The sequence below is a fragment of the Lissotriton helveticus genome, chromosome 1_2 (assembly GCF_964261635.1).
Source record: "Lissotriton helveticus chromosome 1_2, aLisHel1.1, whole genome shotgun sequence".
NCBI lineage: Eukaryota > Metazoa > Chordata > Amphibia > Caudata > Salamandridae > Lissotriton > Lissotriton helveticus.
In genome coordinates, this window is record NC_136058.1 from 151,691,207 (window position 1) to 151,716,859 (window position 25,653).

Sequence of the window (25,653 nt, forward strand, 5' to 3'; positions counted from 1 at the left end):
CTCAGAGGGGGGCCTGGCCTCAGTCTGTTGATGACATGCGAAGAAGGGCCTGGACTTCACTTAGGCGATTCCCGCGCTGTGGGCAGTCTTCGGAGCTTTAGTAGCGCAATCCCAGAACCGGCCTCCTCCTTTGTTGCAGGGACGGCTAGGGGATGTAGTCCTACACCCAGCGTTCAATTACTGCTTGCAGAGCACCCGCACTGTGGGAAGCCTTTTGCACTTTAGTAGAACAATATCAGAACCGGCCTCCTCCTTCGTTGCAGGGAAGGCTGTCAATTTGGGATGCCTCTATATGGGTTATTCATAAAAGCCACTGCTGTAATGCAACTGGCACCTGGGAAATAATATTAGTAATAAGACTCTCCATCAAAAAATCATTTATCACTGAAATATCAACTTTAAATATATTTTGGAAATTCGACCATTTTTCTCCAAACATTTGTTTATGAGTCCTGAAAATGCACACCTCTGTCTCACATACACACTTTCCAATTTTGGGATACATATATTAATTCAACCAAGAGGCAGCCCCAAAATTAATAGGGTGGACTGCATACAGGAAAGCTACTTCCAGATAACAGGGGAGCTACCTATAGGTCACAAGCTACTCCTTGGTGAATCCTTTGTTACAGTAATCTAGATCTGCCAGTACTATGGCTCTTGTTGCCTATATTCTCTCCCAACTGGACTATTCTACCACCCTCCCTTTGGGTCTACCATAATCATCCAGACTTCAAGCAATCCAAAATTTGGAGATGTGTGTAACATGCAAATTACAAAAATGTGATTACATTATGCAGTCTCAAATTAGGATTGACGGTCAAACAATAAATAAAAGGATAATTTTCAAAGTGCTCTGTTCAATCACAGCACTTTTACTCAACAGAAAAATCTCCCCTCTCTAAACGTTTTGCCCTTCAAGACTTTGATCTCATGCTTAACTCGTATTTAGCATTCTTGTGTGTAAAATATTCTCGCCTGTGAGGTTACTCAGTGAGCTACCTTTGACCTCAACTGTAGAACAACCTACCTCTGCACCTCTCAAATCTCCTTCATGAAAGCATTTAACATCCTTACTTTTTTTAGTTGCTGAGGGATTTATTCATATCTCAGTCAATACTTTTTTTGTTTGTTCCATTCCAGCAGAGGAAATTCCTCTGCTGGAATGGAACAAACAAAGAAATTGTTAGCTGTTAGGCCAATTCCTCTGCGGGGAGAGGAGTTGGCCTTACGGCTAGGGCGGTCAATCTCAAATCTGGGGAACCAGGTTCGAGTCGCGGCAAGGACGTGCAACATCCTGTGCTTCTGGGCGAATCACGTAATCCCCCCGTGCCTAACAAAAATTAATGTGTCCTCATGTAATGCAACTGGTGCTCGTGTAAAGCGCTCTGATAACTTCGGGTCAAGTTTGCGCTATGTAAAACTCCGTGAAAAAACATTTTTACCATTTATTCAGAAGAGTACATGATTTAATCACATAGTAATTTTAGTTGAGTTGTCACATTTATTGTCCAGCTGGGAACATACTTCTGCATTAATTGATATATTTGGATATTAATGTGGTATTGATCCAGCAATTGTATGCAGATGTTGGCTAGAAGAAACAAAAAGAATGATCCTTGGGGCATACCATAGGATAAGAGGCACAGGGCTGCGACTTGTGAAAAATTAGAAGATACACCACAAGACGGGCGTCCTGCTATGTGCATCTATTACCACATCCTTTCCAGCAGAAAATCAACAATCACATGTCAAAGAATAAGATTCAAGGCCCCAAACAAAGGATCACAGGTCATCCAATTTAATAGATTTTGATTTATATTCTATGAAAAACACTTTTAATTAAGGTAGAATGTACTTTCAAGATAAGATTATTACTTCATGAATCAAGCAAAATGCATGTGTAAATTGGAGTTTTTACCCTTAAATGTGGACTGAAGAAGTAACGTTCAAGGACCTCTATACGCATCTGTGGTCCCCAATTCCATGTTCAAGCACATCACTGACCATAAACCTTTAATTTGCTGGAATTTGGACTGTGGGAAGGAGGAGAATGAGGCAAGCAACAGTTGACAGTCTAAAGTTTTCTGAGGAGGGAACTTCTCATATGTCCAGATTATGTCAGGCTAAGCCCCACTCAAGTTCCAGGGTGGCACAGTTAGCCTTGCAAAACTTGTAGGTAGGCCCGTTGTCCATATGGTCATTAGAAGAGCTCCTTCTTAGGTCTCTGCTCTAGATGACGGGCATGTTTTGTCTCGAATTGAGACATGTTGTATCTACTGTAGTGGGCTTCAGCCCACCCATAGGCTTGCCATTTGCTGGCTCTCAAGTTGCTCCTTTATTTCTTCTCCCCATTGGTTCATGGCATGCATGGGTCATGCCTCTTACTGTGTTTTCTCCTCCCCGAGAGCAGCGACCAACTACACTATCCCTAGTTTTAGGCTCAATTTAGGAACTTCTTTTTGCTGGTTTACAAGCCTTCCTCAGGAGCACTGGTGTTCTCATTAGCCAAGACTTTTTTTCTTCATAGCCCGTGCGTAGTTTCCTTCTCTATTTGAGGCTGCTGAGGCCACCTCCTTGCACGTTCTTTGTTCAGTTACTCTGCTTTCCCCAGTGAGGCTGCATCTGCCTCCCGTAGCCTCGCTGCCCCCCCACCGCCCGTCCTGTGTGGGCCCGGTGCTACGGTCCTCTTTCTCCGCAGGGAGGAGCTGTCCTCCCTTCTCAGGCTTGTTTAAGAAAAGTAGTCTGTTTGTATACGTTCTGTCGGTCTCATTCCACCTTCTTTGTTTTGAAATTTGGCCACTACGTACTTTAGACTGGCTAGAGGCACTGTCGTTCCATGTTAAAATGAATACTTCAATTGGGGGCATTCCTCATGGTACTACAGGGCTCGGGCAATCAAGGTCAGACCTAACTGAATGAGCTGCACACAAACTATGATCTTAGTATTGACTGAGGCTAAAATCCTTAAACTGCAAAGCCAAATACTGAAAGGCGGTGCTTCTCAATGGCATCAGAGCTTGGCAGGCAAAGATGTATCCTATACAGCCTGGGTGTCTTAGTTCAGTTAAAAGCGCCGAATGCGGCAGACTAGCTTGGGCTGCTCGCAACACCGAGAGTGGGAGCTTTGGAACATAGAGATTCAGTAAGCAAGGCCTTACCTGAAGGCCACTCCTGCTGCTCTTTGTTGCATTCTTTTATGCTCTTCCCTTTAGCAAGGGGGATGCTGTGCCCTGCCGTACACATAAACAAAGGACCACCAGGGCTCTTAAGGGCAAAGCAGCACACCAGGGAGGGAGTGAATCAGCAGAGATCGAGGGGGCAGATATATGGAGGTGGTCTGCTCACTTTGGGGTTTAGCTTCAGGAGATAAGTAAACACGGAAGATTGGATGAGTTTGAGTCAAGATTTGAGTCTCTGTATGTCGCTGGTAGATAATATTTTTAAGGTAAAGTTAGGCTTCATCCGCATATTGATGGATCTTGATGTTGCTGTCTATACAAACTGATATTAGGGGTTCCATGTAGAGGTTAAAGATAAGAGAAAGAGAGGATTCCGCACGGTCCGCCGAACGATAAAACACACAACCGAGACATCTCCCACATACTGCATGCTCCTAAACTGCAGATCAGCCACCAAGCATGCCACAGAGCTAGCAGAATCCACCCTCACCTACAACATAGACATAGCATTCATCAGAGACATGGCTAAATGACTCCTCATTTCCACTCATGGATACTCTTGTCCCCCCTGGCTTTGTCATCACCAACTAAGATAGAAAAAATCAAAGAGGTGGAGGCATAGCCATCATCCACAAAAACAATATTTCCGTGACGGAAATAGACTCCTTCACCTACAACACCTTTGAGTGCCTAACAGCCAACATCAACACTAGCAACAATAAAACACTCATCTGCCACCTCATTCATCACCCCCAGGCAACACCACCACATTCACCGAACACCTGTCCGACCTGATTGCCCACTGTTCTCTCCGAGATATGAACAACCTTATTTTGGGCGACCTCAATCTTCACTGGAATGAAGAAAGCAACCTGCTAAGCCAGAACCTGAAGGAGGTGCTTCACAGCAACTACCTTACCCAACACTGCTTAGAGGAAACCCATTAAAAAGGAGCAATCCTAGACGGCATTATCGCCCAGCACAACACTGTCATGATAGACCGCATCCTGGCCGTGGACTGGTCCGACCACCACTTAATCCTTTTCCACCTCACTCAGCCTATCGCACCTAAACCCCCCACCCAAGACCCTCCAAAATTGACTAGAAACTTCAACCAGATTAACATGACTGACCTAGATAGAAGGGTTAACGCTCTCCTCACTGCCTCCACGGACGATCTATCCACAACAGAACTCACCGCCCACTACAACACAAACATGACATCCATTCTAGATCAAGAAGCCCCCTTGAAACTAAAAGAAACCAGGAACATCCCATCCATATACTGGTTCAACACGGACATTAACAACTAAAGAAGACAACTAAGAGCTTTAGAAAGACTATGGAGGAGCAACCCCATCTCAAGCGAACCTGCAGGCGTGCTTATGATATGGAAGCAAACAATAAATACTGTGAATCAATTAAGACTAATCCCAGGTTGATCCGGAAAGCTAGAGCTGAATAAATTGCTGTTAAAATTCTGGAGAGTAATAATCCCCCTAAAATGATCTTTATCCTTCTGAAAAAGATGCAACACTCTAATGTGAAAGCTGACTCCCCAGCCTCTTCCAATACTCAGTGCAATGAACTAGCAGGTTTCTTTGTGCGTAAGGTGGAGACTATTTATAACAGCCTGCTCTTAGTCACTGCCAACATTGACTGGATAGATGAGCCCGATGACAGGTTATTCATTTTTGAATCCACTCCCGCTTCCCGAGACTGAATCTCTCTGCCTTAAAATTAAATCGGGCTCCCCAGCCGACCCTTTGAGACCAGACTAACTCAGTCAAGTCTACAATTTAATTTTACCAGCGGTTAGGGAATTGATCAATCTTTCATTGTCATCTGCATCACTGCCTGCAACATGGAAGCTTGCAAAATGTATACCTCTTTTAAAGAAACCTTCCTTAGAGCCTTCGGAACCGGGTAATTTTCGCCCGATCTCCCAGCTTCCTTTTTTAGCTAAAGCTACTGAATCCTACGTAAATACAGTCCTGGCTTAATTTGTCGAGCATAATAAAATCCTCGACCCCTCACAAAATGGCTTCCTCCCCCGCCACAGCACAGAGTCGGCGCTGTTGGCTGTGACCGAGGATATCTGTAGCAGTCATGATGTCAGGAATTCTGCGGCCTTAATTCTGTTGGATTTAAGTGCCGCTTTCGACACGGTTTCCCATGACATCCTCTTATGTAGGCTGCAGGACATTGGGGTTAGGAGGCCAGCTTGGGCCTGGTTCTGTTCTTTTTGGAAGGCAGAATCTTTCAAGTTGTTGTGCCTCCTCACCAGTCGCAGGTGTATGCCATCAAGCATGGGGTTCCACAGGGTTCGATATTGATCCCTGCGCTTTTTAACATCGATGTCCAACCCCCAGCAATGGTAGCAAAAAGTAGAGGGTTGTCATTGGTGTCTTAGGCCGATGACACCCAGCTAGTCATTGCTTTTTCTAATAAGTGCAAAAACAACCTCTTTAAATTTAAAGAGGACTTGTTAGCAAGTGCTGACTGGATGACAGCAAACTGCTTGCAGCTTAATGCTGCCAAGTCGGAAATTCTTGTGCTGGGGAGAGATAGTGTTCTCTGGTCAGAACAGTGGTGGCCCGATAAACTCAATTTATTTTATTTATTTTTAAATTTGTATGGCGCTACAGCTACCCAAAAAGGGTTTCCCGGCGCCTGTGACATTTGATTAGATAGAAGGAAAGTTGCCAAATTGTAGTAATTACTGCAGTTGTTTCTGGAACAGCCAGGTTTTTACATATTTCCGGAATTTCGTATAGCTTTCTTCTTTCCGGATCTGAGGGGGAAGTGAGTTCCATATAGTGGGCCCTCTCACAGAAAAGGAACGCCCTCCCGTTTTTTGGAGTTTAAATCTAGGAATAGCAAAATTTGCTGCTGTTTGAGATCGGAGATTTCTTGTTGGAAGGTAGGGAGAGGCCAAGGCTTGTAGGTAGCCGGGTGCAGTTCTGGTTTTAATTTTAAACATATATATCAGGGTTTTAAAGCTGATCCGATGTTCTATCCTGAGCCAATGTAGGTCATTCAGATGTTTTGATATTCTCTCAAACTTTGGGATCTTACACAGGAGTCGTGCAGCCGCGTTTTGGATCATTTGGAGTCGTTTTATCACTGCTAGATTTGAGCTCAAGTAAAGAATGTTACCGTAGTCAATGCGTGATGTTATTAGTGCATTGACTACGGTCTTTTGGGTGTTTTGGGGCAACATCCAAATAATTTTCTTTAGCCATTTTATTATGGTGAAGCAGAGGCCAGCGACTTTATTTGCCTGCTGTTTCATCGACAAAGTATTGTCGATAATGACTCCTAGATTCCTCACTTGAGTGGCTGGGATGGGGAGATTACCCATCTCTGCTGGCCAGTGTAAGGGGCTCCAGAGCTCTTTATTTCTTCCAAGAAGGAGGACCTCCGTTTTATCCCCGTTTAGCTTCAACTGGTTAGTTGACATCCAGTTGAAGATTTCCTGGAGACCATTTTTCAGAACAGAGGGGGTTGAGGGGTTTGAGTCAGATAGGGAAAAAATTATCTGCGAGTCGTCAGCGTATGACATTAAAGTGAGGCCCACGCTGTCGGCTAGATCGGCCAGTGGTCGCAGGTATAAGTTGAAAAACAGCGGGCTCAAGATGGAGCCCTGTGGGACTCCATGGGGGGGTGAGGAACGTGTCCGAGCATGCAATGCTGGATTTGATCTGGAAAGATCTATTGGTTAGAAAAGACTTTATCCACTGAAGGGCCTCATTTCGGATGCCAATTCTCTCTAGTGTAGTCAAGAGAGTTTTATGTGAAATGGTATCAAACGCTGCACTCAAATCTAAAAGAATGAGTGCGACAGTTTGACCCTTATCCAGGAGCTTTCGAATTTTTTCGGTCACACCCAGTAAAGCGGTCTCCGTTGAGTGTCCTGTACGGAAACCTGATTGCGATGGGTGAAGGAGGTTGTTATTCTGCGTGAAGGAAGTGAGGGCGGCATGGATATGTCTTTCCATTAGTTTAGAAAAAGCAGGAAGTAATGATATAGGCCGATAATTTGATAGGACCGTAGGGTCGGCTGAAGGTTTTTTCAGTAATGGGGTTACGATGGCGTGTTTCCAGCTTGCCGGGACAGTGGAAGTTAGAAGAGAAGTATTTAGCATGTTTGCAATAGTAATTAAGGGGGCGTTGTCAAGTTGTTTCAGGAAACGAACTGGGAGGTGATCGCAAGGAGAGCCTGATGAAATTGATTTCAAAGATATTTTTAGGGAGTCCAGAGTTATGGGGGGCCATTTCACAAGGGAGTTTGTTTCCTCCGGGGTTTTTAGGATATGCTGCTCGGAAACATTATCCTGGGGACTAGTAGTGAAATTTGAGACAATGATTTCTATTTTGTCATTGAAGAATGTCGCCAGGTCTTGACATTGTTTTTTTGTTAACGGGTGGGCAGTAGCCGTTGTTTGGGCACCTGCTAGATCCTTTACTATATTAAATAGGGTCTTTGTTTTGTTTGTGGCATTGTTGACGGTATTTGTCACATAAAGGGCTCTGGCTCTCCTGCAGGATGTATGATACACATTCCTTGCATTATTGTATATTATTTTATTTTCATGTTTGTAGTCTTTGTGCCAGTTCCTTTCTAAGACTTTGCATTTGGATTTCTCAGCTTTGAGTAGTTCATTAAACCAAGGGGCAGGGGGGCGGTGGAAATTTCTCTTTGCCTCCGTTAAAGGAAGGCATTGGTTTGCTGCTGTTTCTAGCCACTGGTTAGTAGTTTTCGCAATATTTTCCATATTTTGGTCGTAGGAAGGGGTGCTATTTATAAGTGCGTTGTTCAGTCTATTCATATCTAATAGTTTCCAATTTCTCATGGATTGCGCAGGCCAGGTGCGACTCCTGGGAGGAACTGGTCTGGCTAGGCTAAAACTTACAAGGTGATGATCTGACCAGCATACAGGGCTGGTTTGAGTCCATTTTAGGTCAGGGGTATTAGAAAAAATAGGGTCCAATAGGTGACCTGCCTTGTGTGTAGAACCAGTATTGAGCAGAGTTAGATTTAAAGCAGTGAAATCTTCTATAAGATTACAACAAGCCACATTTGTTTGGTCCTCAAGGTGCAGATTTAGGTCCCCTAAAAGTGTAAAATTTTTAGAATTTAACAGCAATGGGGCAATGTGGTTTGCTAAGTTGACTGTCCAGGAGTTTGCGTTCCCGGGTGGTCTGTATATTAGAAGACCGGACAGAGTAAAATTCGGGTTGAGGGTAATTTGGAAAGAGGCGGCTTCACAGTCTGGGATATTGGCTGGGAGCAAGTTGCAAGTAAATTCTTTAAGATATATGATTGCAATTCCTCCACCCACTTGTCCTTGTCTATCTTGTCTTGTGATAGCATAGTTGTCAGGGAGAGCCATGGCTACATCCGGTCCGGAGCTTTCGTGTAGCCAAGTTTCGGTTAGAAAGAGGGCACTTGGGGCGTCATCTAATAGAAGGGTTAGGATGTCCAATTTGTGCTGAGGTAGGGATCTGCAGTTAACACTAAAAAAGGAGTAGTTGAAGTTGGTACGTTTCGGGCGTTTAGTTGTAATTTGGGAGGTTGGTATAGGGTCCGAATAGGGTTGGATATTAGTAAGTTCTAAGTTGCAGTTGCGACAGGATGCGTCTCCTAACGGCGATAGGACAATGCAGTTATGATGTAGATTAGGGCGCAGCGCTTTTAGTTGTATGGAGGTCATGCCTGCAACGCGGGGGAGGTAGGATGCCTTGCCCCATGCCCCGTCCTGTCCCGGACGGGCCCAGACGGGCATATCTTAGGCTAGTCTTTGGCGCGGTGTTTGGCGCGGGTGCTGCGCGTGTTCGCTGCGCGTCATACAGTGGGACAGATTTTTGTAGAGGACGTGCTTTAGTTCAGCTCCGCCTCTCCAAAGTTAGTTTGCCCAATCAGTGCCTGCCCCAGCCAGTAGGCAGGAAGAAGGTACCGCCCTGTGTCTTTCCCATAACAAGCCTAGCGTTTGCTGAGGTTCAGGGCTCCAGGGGACATACGTTTTCCCAAGTAAGTTACACAAATTACATCACAGTGTGCAGTTATTAAAATCAACTCGGCGCAGTGAGGAAAATAAAAATGTGGCGCTCGAACAGCGTTCGTTTTCAGCGCTTTGATCACAGTTTTTAAAAGTGCAAGTACAGCGGCGTTACTAGCATTCAGTCACACAGCTAAATTATGGCAGTAGTTTTTAGTTTCTTTCAGCATAGCATAGCCTTCTATCGATCGTAGTCATCAGATACAGAGAGAAACATCAAGGGCTTTTGTAGAGGACGTGCTTTAGTTCAGCTCCGCCTCTCCAAAGTTAGTTTGCCCAATCAGTGCCTGCCCCAGCCAGTAGGCAGGAAGAAGGTACGGCCCTGTGTCTTTCCCACAACAAGCCTAGCGTTTGCTGAGGTTCAGGGCTTCAGGGGACATACGTTTTCCCAAGTAAGTTACACAAATTACATCACAGCGTGCAGTTATTAAAATCAACTCGGCGCAGTGAGGAAAATAAAAATGTGGCGCTCGAACAGCGTTCGTTTTCAGCGCTTTGATTGTGATGTATTCCTATAGGTTCTGTATCGATCCCCCTATTCCTGACCCTATTCTGGTTAACAAGTTAACTAGCAGCCAGCCCATGATGCAGAAAACCCCCATGATGCAGGAACCGTTAGCTGATAAAGCCACACTACGGCACAGGAACGTGTTATCTGATTAGGTCATAACGCTTGCCATCTAATTAGACAAGCGATATTCCTCCAGCCCCTGATAAGGCATACGGAGTTCTCAAAACAAATCAAACCTATGACAACCTGGAAAAACCCTACGGCCATTGTTTTGATTTCATCGAGAACTTCAGCAAAAGAATGTGCTAACGACCAAGTCGTATGACATTCTTATTGACGTATCTATGTCCATCCTTACGTCAATCTCGGCACCTTAAAGGTATAAATATTACCGATATTGCCCTATGCAAACACACGCGGTGGTGACGAGATCGGAGCAGCCAGACTTGCCGAAGCCCAGAGCAGAGCAGACCCCGCTGGCGCAGCCCCGCCTTCCTGACGCGCTGAGAACGAGACGCTGCTTTCTCCTGCCGAGAAATCCAGCTCCGGCGCTTCCGGGTAGCCCTCGCAGGCAGCCTGGAATATCGAGACCAGAGACGAGAGATACCATCCCTCATTCATCCTAGATTCCAGGTACAGAACTGAATAACCCCTCGCAGAGAATTCTTTAGTCAGTCACTTGGCAAAACAAACTTAACTTAAACTGTAACTTTCTATTCCCGCCCACGTATTAGGCTTAGGTCAGGTACACGGGGTAGGCGTAGCTAGAAACACCAGTTGAGTACGATTAGTCAAATGTATATATGTATGTATATATTTTATTCATTTTAAACCATGGCTTAGAAACCATATCAATGTTTTTACAGTATTATTTTATACTTCTGCTTTTAATGTATGCACTTTACTTAACCATAAGTAATTGCAATAATATCGATCCATTTCTCTTGTATGAGAAAAGAGACTGATCAATAAATAACATCTTTTATTGAACACGCCCGTCTCTTCCTTTTCTCTACAATCTGGTGAGACTAAGAATGCACGTACTGACTGAGTAAAATAAATTGCCTTTTGTTCACACGACTCTAGAGATATACTCTTGATTAGGGGAGAGCAAAGTTGTCATGTTCTATGGTTGTCAGAAACTAAATCCCTTCTTGTCTATCCAGGGAGGTTCAACTCCTCCTTGCCTATTCGAGAAAGTTTCTAGTGAACTCTGAGCTAGCTGGCAAACCCAAAACTTTAAGTCTAATATCGACAGTAGTAGACCTAGTTAACGTCTGGTCTAGGCCTATACTATTGAAGGTATTATTCCAATGCGCAGAGCCTATTGGGATAATAGGAACTACACTACATGATCAGTTTTTAAAAGTGCAAGTACAGCGGCGTTACTAGCATTCAGTCACGCAGCTAAATTATGGCAAACCTACGCTGCTGCTGAAAGAAGCGGTCAAGAATTCGGGTTTTGGATAGATAGGGATCTGTCTTTTGATACCCAATCCAAAGTTTTAGCAGGGTCCTGTTTTGGACTCTTAAGGATGTTGAAACCTCTGCTTTGATATTTTAAACCAAAAATCCACCAAACCATTCTTCAGGCTACTATTCTAGCCAGGTTAGACTATGGCAACTCTCTTTATCTAGGAGCAAATAAATCGTGTATCCTGCGCCTCCAAAGAATTCAGAATGCGGCAGCACGTGCTTTGTTGGCACTCCCCCAGTCGCGTTCGGCGTCCAAGTTTTTGCCTAGGCCTCACTGGTTGCCAGTAGTTAAAAGAATCCAGTTTAAGTCTTTGTGTGTGGCCCACAAAATTCTGACTCAACAAGCCCCTCCGATTTTAGCGTATCTGTTAGTCTAGTATGTCCCGAATCGCCCTCTGCAATCTGACCAACTCGGGGTTGGTATGCACCCCCCGATTTCAAAGAGTCACAGCTGGTGGGTGCTCTTTTAAGGTTCAGGCGGCCCACCTATGGAACTCCCTCCCGATTTCCATTCGAGGGCTTCAGAATTATCTGGCTTTTTTAAAGACTATAAAGATCTGTCTCTTTCCGGCGTAATTTCTTGTCTGTCTGAGTGGTCTCTAGGCACTTGTTCTTTGGGTAGCGCTGGGACGGCCCTTCGCTGGGCCAGCTATGCGCTGTACACAATTAAGAAAGAAAAAAAGTCTACTCGAACAACTCAAAGCAGCCCGAAGGAAATACAAAAAGCACATCAGCAGCGAACAATCCACCTTCTTCTGCGCCGCCCTGGACAATGCAAAAAACAGGCCCAACGAACTGTTCAAAATCATCAAACAACAAGCCACCAAACCCCCGGAATCCTCCCTACAGGCCTCCAAAGACCTGTGTGAAAACTTCGCCAACTTCTTCAATGAAAAAATCACCAAGATTGAGCTCTCACTGGACATCAATGTTAACCTCGTCTGCAAAAACCTGCTTCAAATGACAGTAGATAGCTTGCCCAAGCACCCCACAAAAACTTGGAAGTCCTTCAACCCCATCCCGGAAACAGAGATCCTCAAACTGATCTCCACCTCCAAACCAGCCTCTCACGTATTTGACCCGATTCCCACCGAACTGACCAAGAAACGCAGTCTCTCCATAGCCCCGCTCTGGTGCAAGATCATTAAGAGCTCCCTGAGAACCGGCATCATACCTGAATGCCTCAAAGTTGGCCAAGTCACGCCACTAATAAAAAAAACAGGCCTTGACTCCAAGGAACTGAATCCAAAATCCTGGAAAAATGCATCCTCCAACAACTGACTCAGCACATGGATTACATCAACTTTCTTGACCCCCACCAATCGGATTTCAGAAAAGGCTACAGCACCGAGTCCCTTAATATCACAGACGACATCCACAAATCCCTCGATACCGACCAATGCTGCCTCCTCATTCTCCTAGACCTATCGGCAGCCTTTGCCACGGTTGATCACCAACTTCTCATCAAGGCGCTACAAGAAAGTGTAGGAGCTGATGAAGTGGTCCTATGCTGGTTCTCCTCCTTCTTACACAGCAGTTCACAAAGGATAAAAAAAATAAAAATAAAAACTTTACCTCCGACCTATACCCTGTCAACAGGGGCTTCCCCCAAGGCTCAGTGCTCTCAGCTCAACTGTTCAACATATACATGGAACCCCTCACCACACTCCTCAAAAAGGCTAACATCCCTTTCCACCTCTATGCAGATGACACCCAAATCTATCTCGAAACCTCCTCCATTGATGACATTCACAGACTAAACGTCACTCTAAAAGAAATCCAACATTGGCTGTAGTTTACCCACTTAAAACTCAACCAAGACAAAACCAAAATACTCCTTATCTCCAACAAAGAGGAGAAGCCCCATATTTCAGAATGGCTAAAACCTTTGGATGCTCTTAACAGCAATCTCACTCTGACCCACTCCATTAAATCATTAGGAAGTAACCTAGACTTAAAACTCGTCAAGGCTAATCACAACAAGAACTCCGCAAAGAGTGCCTTTGTCAACCTGAAGTTACTTTACAAACTAAACCATTCATTCCATCCAACGACCTCAAACAAGCCACCCAATCACTGGTGCTATCCAGACTCAACTATGGGAATGCCACCCTCACTGGTACAACAAAATTGCACCTAGCCCCCTCAAAACTACTCTCAACGCAGCAGCTATGGCCACTGGAATCAGTAAATACGATCATATCTCACCAGCACTCAAAGAACTAAAATGGCTCCCAATCGAACTGCGTGCCAGATACAGAACTGCCTGCCTCACACACAAAGCCCTGCACACAGGAAAACCTGAGTATTTGGCTGCGAAATTCAAGAGGGCTGGTCAGACTAGGAACCTCAGGAGCTCCAGTACCCCACCACTCATCCCCATTAAAACACGCAAACAGAAAACTGCTGCATGGTTCTTCGCCAGAAATGCACCCAAAATCTGGAACGCCATTCCAGTCGGTATCAGGACTATCCAGTCCTTCACAAAATTAAAAAAACAACTTAAAGTCCTTTTCCTCAACAGCTCCCTCCAGTATGGATAGCCGCCATCAAAACGCTATTTCCTGCTCGTCGTCTCTTCCTGACACTGTAGCTCTAAGACTTTCCTCCTCCCTGCTATTCGACCCCCTACGGCTCCCCCCCACCCCCTTAATTGGTTCAACCCCAAGACAACGTGCACTCTATGAGGTTATCTCAGGACTCACGCCCTACCTCAATGCTGCTCAGCCCACTTGGATTTCAGAACCTATTATGAAGAATCCTGCTTTATTGTATCAACCCCAAGACAACGTGCAGTCTATGGGGTTATCTCAGGACTCACGTACTACCTCAATGCTGCTCAGCACACTTGGACTGCTGAACCTATATGTAGAATACTGCTTATTGTATGAATTTTGCTCAAAAACTGTTGTGAAGCGCTCCAATACCCCCGGATCAAGCTAGCGATATATAAAACTCCTTAATAAAAATAAAAATAAATAAGTAAAAGGATTCGGCCTTGGGTGCTCTGCATGAGACAGGGAGTGTACGTGATCTTATGGAATCTATTTATACAGGTACACCGGTTGACAAAGTAGGAACTGAAGCATTTTAAGTTAGTTCCTGAAAAGTCCATGGTGTTTATCAGCGGTGAATGGACATCTCTGTCAAATTAGGAAGAGTTTGAGTAGGAGGCAGGGGTCATTTCTGTTATTGAGGAGGAAGGCGTGATCAACAATTTGGAGTGTGGCTGTCTCATGCCAAAGCATAGTGTGAGACTAAGTGGTAGTCCTGTAAACAACTATTTTTGCTGATGTAATCTTGTAGGTTCTTGAAGATTTTCTGAAAGAACGAGCGGTGGGTAATAGGGTGGCTGGGTCCAAGGATGATTTCTTTAGCAGGAGAAGGAAGTGATCCTTCTTAGGTGCATCTTAGAAATTTCTTTAAGCATGAGGTGACAATGTGGAGAAGAGGTGTGAAGGTCTCTCCTTTGAGTGATTTGGTGACAGAATACGTAAGGGTGTAGCCTTCATAACTAGTTGACTTGCAAGAGTTCTAGATATTGAAGAGATTTGGATGCAAGACTGGATTGAAGGAGGTCCATTTGGTGGTGACAGAGAAAGCTGCAACTGAGCTGACCAAGGAAGTGGTAACGATTCTGGATCTGATTTTGTCAAATTTGGTGAGGAGATTGATGGCGCTGCATTTATGGACTGAAGCAGAGACAGTGACGTCTAGGAAAGGATTGGTGCATTCTTTGACAGACTTGAAAAGGGGTTTACTTCTGTTGGTTGCCTGACTGAAGGCTGTCTTGTGGTAAGAGGTGTTAGCTGTGATGATGATGGATCAGCAATTAGATTTGAGTGTTTTGAGTAAAGTCATCTGGGAGTTTTGCTCATCTCAGTTTCTTCTCTTGTTTTCATATACTGAGTTTAATTTTGTTAAGCTCTTAAGTGTACCATACTGCTTTGGCTTTAGTTGGTGGTTTGTGCTCAGTAGAGCATAGCATTTAAAATGACTTTTCATATTGGTTTTATAGATGTCACACAAAGTACTAACATCTGACGCAGGCTGGAAGTGTTGTGGCAGGTTATTTAGTTTGGGGATTTTTTTGGATGATGTTTTTGATGGAGCAGAAGTTACTTTTTCCTCTTTTCAGTTGTGCTTGATGCAGAGGTATCGCATATACAATGCCGACGGTGTTGGGAAACAATGTTAGTTCACCTTGGGAGCAATCACCAAGTCCTTTGTTGAATTGTTATGTTAGTAAATTATTTGACGTCTGTGCTGTTTAAAACGTATTGTTAACCATTTTCATTTAAGTTTTGTAAAATGACAACAATATTTTAGGTTTCGTGTAAGGTGATAGCGATTGGAACTAACGGTTTGGTTACAATGTTTTAATTTCTTTTACAATAGAGGTAAAATAATTGGCTATGACAGTTTTTACATGCTAGTTTTTATAGTCCTGTATAGTGTGTATTTGATTTACATTTGGGTTAGTTACCCCATTTAACACTTTGAAAACAATGTGGAAGAAAACAAGGCTTTGTTAGGAACTAAAGAAAATCACTTACCACCACTACTCGCTTCTTGAGTTTTGGGAGATAATTTGCATAGTCATACAACATCAGATCAGAATCCATCCACACTATATTTTTGACTCCGTCACTGGAATTTAAATCTGTTGTATTTAACTGAAACACAACAAACTGGAACATCTTGCCATCTGTAGCAACACTTTGCACCACCACCGGGTTCTCCAGCACCTTGGCCTCTTCCTAGAACAGAATGCGACAAGATGTATTTGGACGGTGCCACATAGAATTTTTTTGAGTGATTGATAGGTAATAATCAGGAATTCTTCAAAACAACTGTTCAGGATAAAGCTTGAATCAAGAAGGCTAGGGTGCCAACTAACATTTATACTGCAAAGAAACCAGGGAAATGCAGTGAGACATATCTGCATCAAAAACCAAATTATACCCAATATATCTTCTCCTAACCTACTCAGAAAAGAAACGTCTTTGCTGCTGAAGGTAGAAGAGTACCTGGGAATTTATGGGGTGTTTCTTTTGTAGGGGATTATCTTCATTAGTGATATTGTGCTTTTTGAGGTGGCCGCCTATGTGGAAATTTCCTACATCTGGTTTCAGAACATCTCAGTAGTGCATTGGCTTGCACAGTCTGATTTCAAGTGCCCCTTGTCAGAAGTTATTCTTCATTTATGTAATTAACCCCTATGCATCCAGCATCTCAACCTCCCCTTGCTGCATTTTTCCTTTCTTTAAGTCTCGCCAGAGCCAGTGCGTATGCGCTGCTCAACGAGGTTTCTAGTAAGCACTTCCAACTCGGACCAAATACTTGTGCGTGTGCTTTTTTCTTTGCTCCCACTCTATTGGCCTTTGCATGCGTCTTTCTAAGAAAGACAGCACCCAATTGGCCAAAGGCGGGTGTATGTCCCGCCTTCTCTCTCTCCTGGCCTAGGGCGCTCTGGAGCGAGCAGCAGCGCGGCCGGTTGCCAGCTGCATACCTCTCATTCCTTTCACGGCTGCCTGGCCGCGTTTGTGTTTTTTAGGGTGTCCGGGCCAATTCTGCATTCCACTCTAACCCTGCTTCTTCCTCTCACATAACCTTGAAGAACATTTTGGTGGAAGTATACAAAAGGTACAGCATCCCTGTTTAAATTGCAGTGCTGGTAGTGTCTATTACATCTATGAAAACTGCTGGCACTATTCATTGTGCCAGGTCTCTATCCATTACCGCTTCAGGGAGCATTCACAAGCCTGGTGGCAAGTCACTCGCTTGAGGCACTTTCTTTTCATTCTGGTTCTAGCGAATTTCTTTCCTCTTCCTCCTGTTGCAGGTACAGAACCACAACTACCAGAATGAAACGCGAAAATACAAATATGTGAGCTGCTTCTTTGTGGCATGGTAGCACTTGTGTTTCTGTTGGGGATGCGCTGGCGGGCTGGTGGGGTTACCCTTGCACTGGGTGGGGTCCAGTTTAGGATGGGTGGGCGGGGTTCTTTGTAGTACTGAGGTAGCTTGAGTTTGGATCTAGGATGTGATTTGCGTGGGACGTGCAGGGCGTCCCGGGCGCACCTGGCCCGAGGCAGGCGAGTTAGCACACAGGTACGGAGCAGGGAGACTGCTGCAATATTTAATCCAACATTACACAGCAGCAGGTGCGCCCGGAGGAGAGGGGCCGAAGACACCTGGACTGGGAGAAGGAGCTAAACCCCCCTCTACACCGCTGGTCCTGCACACATCTATACACAGGGGACCCAGCATCCATCTGTACACAGGATTCTGTACTGATTGGTTCACAGAAGTCCCAGCACACATCTGGACACAAAGGATTCTGTACTCATCCGTACACAGAGGACACAGCACTCGTTCGTATCTGCACACCGAAGTCCCTGCACACATCTGGACACAGAGGGCCCAGCACCCGTCAATACACAGAGGACCTAACACTCAGCTGGAGTCGGCAGTACACAAGTGATCCACAACTCGCCTGTAAGCACAGCGCCCATCACTCGCCTGTAGACACAGGACTCGCCACTCGCTGGTAGGCACAGGACCCACCACTCGCATATTTATTATTTAGAAGCTTGTAAAGCGCACGGCTACCTCCGGCGGAAGTGTCCCGGCGCTAAGATTACATGAGAGTCCCCATAGAGAGTAACCAAGAGTACATCCCATTAAGGGAAAGGAAATACTGAACCTGAGAATGTTGCAGACCTAATGATTAGTGAACAACCAGGTCTTGAGTTTGCGTCTAAAGGCTGGCTCGGAATCAGAGAACCTGAGATCAAGAGGAAGGCTATTCCAAAGCTTGGCAGCAGTGACGGTGAAAGATCTGCCGCCACTACGAGAGAGCCTGAATCTTGGCACCGTCAGTAGACGCAAACTGTTAGATCTCAGGTGTCTAACTGAAGAAGAGATCTTAAGACGTTTTCTCAGATAGAGAGGGCCGATTCCATGGATTGCTCGGAATGTCAGGGTCAGTATTTTAAAATCAATGCGTCGGGCTATAGGAAGCCAGTGAAGCTCATCCCGGTAGGCTCTGACCGAGGTACGAGCAGGGATATTACCAATGAGCCGAGCTGCCGCGTTCTGGACAATTTGCAGGCGGTCAATTAGGTATAGGGGGGCACCTGCATATAGACTATTCGCATAGTCTAGATGGGTGGTAATAAGTGCCTGGATAACTGTTTTGCGAGATGATTGAGGGAGGTAGGGGAAAATTTTCCTGATCATCCGCAATTTGGAAAAACAAGCACCTACCACTTTGTTGACTTGGACACTTCCAGACAAAGCGTTGTCAAAGGTGAAGCCAAGGTTGCGAGCCGCTTGTACAGGAGAGGGGGGAGGATTCAAAACGGTAGGCCACCAAAGACTTGCAGGGGGGGGGGGGATTTCTTGCTGAAAAAGAGAACCTCCGTTTTGTCGGTGTTGAGGGCAAGGTGATTGGCTGCCATCCAAGTGCAAATATTGCCAAGGCAGTTTCTAAAGTTGGAAAAGAGGGAGTCAGAGCGGTCTCTAAAGGAGAAAACAAGCTGAGTATCGTCAGCATAAGAGACCACCCTGACACCCCAAGACTCAACTACCTTGGCAAGAGGGGCCACATAGGCATTAAACAATAAAGGGCTCAGGGCAGAACCCTGGGGCACTCCGCACAGGAGGGGTTTATCCTCGGATTCAAAAGGGTGCAACGTAACTCTCTGAGATCGACTGGACAGAAAAGATTTAGTCCAGGCCAGCACTGTCCCTCCTACCCCTAACTGTTGTAAACGGGTGGCAAGTATATTATGGGATACAGTATCGAATGCAGCGGATAGGTCGAGGAGGACCAACATGGCCTCCTCGCCCCTATCCACTGATTCCCTGATGATCTCAGAGACTTCTACCAGCGCCGTTTCAGTGCTGTAGCCGGTTCTGAAGCCGGACTGGGAGTCGTGTAGAAGCTGGTTTGATTCTAGATACTGCGCCAACTGTTTCTGTACCACCAGGTTTGGGCAAGAGCGATATGGGCCGATAGTTGCTAAATTGCAGGGGGTCAGCACCAGGTTTTTTCAGTATAGGAATTAGCCTGGCCTGCTTCCACACTGAAGGGAACTGACCGCGGGGAAAGGGAGGTATTCCAAATGGAGAGAAATGGATTTACTAGAATAGGGGCAAGAATGCATATAGGCACAGTACCAACCACTCGCCTATAGGCACAGTACCAACCACTCGCCTATAGGCACAGGACCCACCACTCGCCTATAGGCACAGGACCCACCATTCGCCTCTAGGCACAGGACCCACCACTCGCCTCTAGGCACAGGACCCACCACTCGCCGGTAGGTACAGGACCCACCAGTCGCCTGTACAGGACTCACCACTCGCCTGTAGGCACAGAGCCCTCACCGGGGCTCCGAGGACCTCCACACTCCTGCCCTTTCAAGCTGTCCTCATCAGCAGTGGGAGATCTGTTTGGATCCGTGATCCAGGAACACGTGCTCACCTGGGCCTGCATGCCGCACCATGGGGGCACAGGTATGGAGAGCATGGCTTTTTCAGAGAGTGGTGTTGGGGAGCTGGAAGCGCTATAAGGGGGAGGGAGGCATTGATAGCTACAGGGGTCTCATGAACTGATATGTGGAATATCTGTTCTGAGCTTGTGGGGTTTGGTGACAGACCCATATTCAGTGCTTGTGGGTTTTGGTGACATTACATGACTGGTGCACACAGCACAGTGATGTGTCGCTTCTTGCACCTACTCTCCTCGTGTTCATTGTATCAACCAGGGAAAGATTATTTGTTTCAAACTGACCCTTCCTTGCTTGCCCTGTCCCCCTTCTCACCACTTGAGTTCCAGTACCCTACTTACCCGTGAGACTTGTAGCCTTTATGCCAACCTATCTCCCCCCACAGCCCCATTGGGTACCTTCTCATCCCTGCCATCCGAGGGACTTGTGCCTTTTTCATCAGCTCCAGCCAGCAGGACCTCTCATGCAACAGTTGAGGTTGTTGAACCAAGGATATTGTGCTGCATAACTAAATACTTATAAGGTCCCAAAGGCGAGACCTGTTGGCTATGCCAATGCTTGTTGTTCTAAGGAGTGCCTTCAAAGCTCTTCAATTCCTTCCTGGCTGTCCCTTGTTCCCACAGGTAGCTGTGAGATGAACCTTGGCTGTAGTGGGGGCCAAATAGGAATTGGTCTCCCTACTGTTCTGTGACCAGCTAGTGCCATTGGGAGGTGTGGTCGATGCCAGTCCTTGAGAAGGGGTGATTGGGGCAATATCACTCCTGATAGGAAAAGTGTAAGGAGGAGTGAAGTCACCAGTAGCGTGCTCAGTAGAGTGCTCCTGGGTTAAAACAACATCCTCCCTCATTGTTTGGTTGGCACAAAGCTCACATAAACCTCTGACTTAAGCAGAGTGAGGCAGATATGCAGACAACATCAGACTGTAGCAGTGGCGTGGCATCAGAAACAAATACAAAGTGGCCCTTCCTGTTGAAACATTGCCTTCTGGAAGAAACTGAAGGTGATAAGGGTATATCTCAAAGAGGGAAGCACTGTAATTGCATAACAACAAAGTGAATACTTATTCTTTTGGAGAAGCATACACAGTTGACACATGTAAAGGTGATGCTGTAAGGCACGGGGCTTTCTTGTGTTATCACAGGATGGACATAAGACCACCCCTCTGCTGTGAAGGGTAGAGTGACAGCTATAATGGTTGAGGGATGAGATCACTGTAGTGAAGATAGTCCTGAACTTTTTCTCAGGGCATATAAAGTTCTCTTCTTGACCTTCCTGTCCATGGGAGAGAACCTGTAGTAGCTGACAGGAAGCCCACCTCTAAAAGATTTGCAATGATGTATGTGCAATTATAATTGGTGACCAGGAATCAGCTGATATGCTTTGGGAGGAAGGGTAGTGAAAGGAGGCGGCCCTATATCTTGACCAGTATCTTCTGAGAGTATTCAAGCCACCCTTCTCTGGTTGAGGCTAATGAGAAAGTTCAGTCAATTGGATGAGAAGCACCTAAGGGAGGATTATTCACTTCCAGGGGACAACTCATGTCCCAGGGGCACAGGGGAGATGGATGAAACCGCCACATTTGTCTGAAGACAACAACAAGGTTTTTAAGTGCTCATTTTGTTGGGATAAACTGATTAAACCCAAGCGAAAATGACTCTGCAAGCTACAGGACAATGTTGACCCTGTGAGTTAGGAGGAGGGCTGGGAATTAAGGGTCCAATATTTGACCAGGATTGGTTGAAGCATACAAGGTCACGAGAGTGGGTCCATATGAGGAGCAGGCAAAGGATTAAGCAACAGAGGTTAACTATTGAAAGTAAAATGACCCTAACACCCAGGTTTGAGTGGAAATATGCATATTTTCTAACGAGATGCCTGGATAAGTCACGGAAGTCATGTCTGTACACTCTCCAGGATGTAATCAAAATATCAGAGTTGCAAGAATGGCAAAGGGCAGAAGGGAACAAAGTGATCTAAATATGGTTGGGCAATGAGGCACCGAGAACATGTTTCCTGTGCAACACCAACAGTGCCCCATCTCTATGGAGAAGTTTAGAACTTCCTCATTAGGGTGGAGCCCCACGTTGGGGAAACTAGTGCAATTTGAAGCAAGCACGGTGGCCACATTCTGGCATATTGGGCAAGTGTTTATATAGAGGAGATGGGAAATTACAATAGCCCATTTACTGCAGTCGACAAAACTGAGGTGTCCATGAAAAGATGTTTCCAGGTAGTCTTTAGGGAGACTGGAAATGTTAGAGCCTGCTCCTCCGACCCCACTCACTACTAAGGATCCCACAGATTACACAGTGGTAACGATGATCAAATCCAAAAGGTGTTACAAGTCATATGCAAGCCCTTTCCTTCCAGCAACAGGGAGAAGATATGTTTTGAACAATAGTTGGCCCAGGCCGATCCCAGGTGTGTGGTTCTTGCAGAAAGTGGAATCTTTAAGGCTGGAATTTTTTTTACTCTGGCCAATTCCACATGCTGACTCCAATGGGGCTCTAGAGGGTGCAAAAGAAACAGGACATAAAGATGAGACCAAGTTGCAAAGCAAAAGAGGTACTGGGCAAACAGCGTTCCACCTGGTTGTATAAATTAAATTTTCCTGGTTCCACAAATGGACAAGAATGTCATAAATTTCTTGATTTCAATGGACGCCTGGTTTACTAATAATTCAAGATGAAGAGTATCAGTCCCCTCAGAAATTATTTGCACGAGTGAGACAGACTGGTTAGGCTAGCTCTCAAAGACTGTAATCTGGTGGTGCCCGTCACCGGCCCTAATCACAGATTCCTGCATTTCATCAGGGCAAGGCAGGTTTGGGAGTTTACAAGCCTCCACATTCCAAATTTTCTCAGCCCTTCTATCAAATATCCAACTAGGAAAATCATTTTGATAGTGGCAACCTAAATTAGGATGCATGTATGAATGTGTTTTTATTTATAAAGTGCAAGCCTAGCTTGAGAACTTGTCTTATCAAGCTGCTGATGCTTGCAGTGGGAGCACTTCACACCCATTTGGTAAGGAGCAGGAAATAATGTTATGTTATGTTATGTTAATGATGTTTTCTAAAGCGCGTGAATCACCCAGGGGCATCTCCGCGCTACCTAATCCAAATTTCCAAGAGAAGTGACAGAAACCCAGAGTGGATCATCAGTATAAAAAGGCTTTCAGATGTTTCCTGAAAATCAGATACGAGGAGGACTTTCGCAGCCCCTCTGGGAGGGAATTCCAATATTTGGGGCCTATATATGAAAAGGCTTTGCCACCCAGACGATTCCGGCAAATGCATGGAATCGCTAAGAGGGCTTTACCATTCGATCTAAGATTACATGCTGATGTCAGTTTGCATATTTTAGCTTGTAGGTATTTTGGGCCTGTTTCCCTCATGGCTTTAAAGACCAGACAGCAAGTCTTAAAAAAAGCTCTCTTCCTTTCCGGCAACCAATGCAATTCCTTCAATAGAGGGAGGAATGGGGTACCAGGAGGACGATTTAGGACCATCCGGGCTGCCGTATTTTGAATCACTTGGAGCTTTGCTAGCTGCGTAGTTCCTACTTCGGCCAGCAAAGCATTCCCATAATCCATCCTACTAATTACTAGGGCTTGGACTACCGTTCTGCGATGGCTCAGAGGGAGATAGGGGATAATTTTCTTCAGCATACGTAAGCTGTAATAGCATGAGCTCATGATGTTACTAACATTGTTTTTCATGGACAGGTTGTCATCGAGCTGGATACCCAGACTTTTCACTGAGTCCGAGGGGACAGGGGCAGCCCCCAGTTCTACCGGCCACCAGTCGCCCAGCACGATTTCCTGTTTTTTCCCAAGGGCAGCACCAGTTCTACCGGCCACCAGTTGCCCAGCACGAGTTCCTGTTTTTTCCCAAGAAACATCAACTCTGTCTTGCCTGGGTTTAATTGAAGACAGGACTCAGCCATCCAACTTGCGATGGCCAGCATTCCTTGTGCGAATCGGGCTCTTTCCTCTACCAGATTTTTCCCAATCGTGAAAATCAGTTGAGTGTCGTCTGCGTAAGAGACGACCTCAAACCCGTGCTGTCTAATATACTAAGGAGCCACATTTGACCTACCTAAGATCTTCTGAACAGTGTAGAGTTACTGATATACTGAAAAGTGCAGAAATCTTTGCTACAGGGAGATTTACCAGGCCCTCAACAAGAACTCTATGTTTTTCATGATGAATGGCTGGAGACGTGGCGTTCCCTCAGGGAGGTAGCCCTACCCTCACGATTCCGATTTATGCAACTCAAACTCTCGCACAGGTCTTTTTACACTTGCACAACAATGGTTAAAATGGGCAGGTCAAATTCCACACTGTGACCAAGGGGCTGGGAGGAGACCTTCTTCCATAGGATATGGGACTGTCCGGCACTCTAGAATTATTGGGAGGTGGTTAAGGCCGGTCTCTTGAGTGTATGTGGGTCTGACATGTCACCATTGGCAAAATAGTGCCTCCTGAATATTTGGGATGAAACCGACCTGAATATTAGGGAACGCCTATGGGTGACGCTGGGGTTCATAGTGGCCAAACGCAATATAGCCCGGAGTTGGATGACTAAATCAGCACCGACCCTTAATGATTGGAAAAAAGACATGAACAGGTGTATGCAGGTGGGAAGGGTGGTTTACGCAACAAGGGGTTGCCCAAATAAATGACCAAACCAAAATCTGGAGGAGGTGAAATGGATATAGAGGGGTGCTGTGTGCTCCTATTGCATGAGTTACTCCTATTCATTTGTACCCAAGGCACCATGGCCATATTGCTGGACTGTCATATGTTGCCTGGGAGTTTAGGGGTATCTAGGGACACTGTAAAACTGGTTATTGTTGTGCTGTGTCTCAATGCTATGTGAAAAGATACTTATAGTCACCATAACGTTGTTCTATCGATTTAAAATAAAGTGATTTAATAAAAACAAAATTAGGGAGGACTCCATGTTTCTCAAAACATTGGCCATGCTTGTATGCCCGTTGCTTTAAGACATCTTCCCAGGATCCCTCCGCTATTGAGGTTTAGGGTAAAGAAAGATTAATTCTACGCCTGAGCAGGAATTTGAGGTAATGTGACGAGAACACTATGGAAAAACTGTAGTGGTGGTTAGACCATAGGGGAGCATGGATAAGGACAATTTGTAAAAAGTTGCCCAACGTGGTTATTAAATTGGATGCAATCCGATTCTGTTGAGGGGTAAGGTTATAGACACCTTGTGGAGAATAACATAGTTTTTAGGCAAGAGGGGGTCTTCACATTAATTATATCACACTTTTGTTGGGGTCCTCTGCAATTCTTTCTTTGAACAGAGACCGGTAGAAGTGAAATTTCTGCTACACAGACAGTTTGTCTGTAGTGAGATATATCAATCATCCTGGAGGCAAAAATCTAAGGAGACTGGCAAAGTTTCAAAGACTTTTGGCAAATGTGCTGGATCATAAGATTCAGGTCCAGGCGGGATGCATTCCTAACGTGTTCAGTGATGCAGCATTCTAAAACTCCCGATATTTGATGCCTACGAGCAACTAGATGCTAGCTTGCAAGCTTGATGCACAAGTGGAGCCTGTGTCTAAGAGAACTGTTTGAAGCAGTAGCTTCCAAAGCTACAGAGGCAATACCGAGTGACAAGGGCAACTCATGCAAACAGGGATTCTGGGAAAAAGTTATCCCTTTCCATCTTTTGTGATGCTTCTCAGAGCAAAATTACAGTTGTGAAAGCAGAAGATGTTGGTTACCCTGATGTAAAGATAAGGGAGTCTGGTTACTTTCTTTGCATTTTCCAAATCTTTTTCCCAGATCCAGTCCATCCTGTTATTTAGACGGGGGACACGTCCTCTGCTATAGGGTAGAACCGTACGACTGCAGGGCTTTTATTTCCCTCC

The 25,653-nt window shown here is 45.4% G+C and overlaps 1 protein-coding gene across 1 annotated transcript in view; it reads right to left on the reverse strand.

Annotated features, from left to right (window-relative positions):
• Positions 1-25,653, reverse strand: part of MRPL37 (mitochondrial ribosomal protein L37) — a 122,794-nt gene that overhangs the window by 19,618 nt on the left and 77,523 nt on the right. The window contains exon 6 of the mRNA XM_078670377.1: positions 15,788-15,991. Coding sequence (XP_078526503.1) covers positions 15,788-15,991 — 204 coding nt within the window. The remainder of the gene's footprint in view (positions 1-15,787; positions 15,992-25,653) is intronic.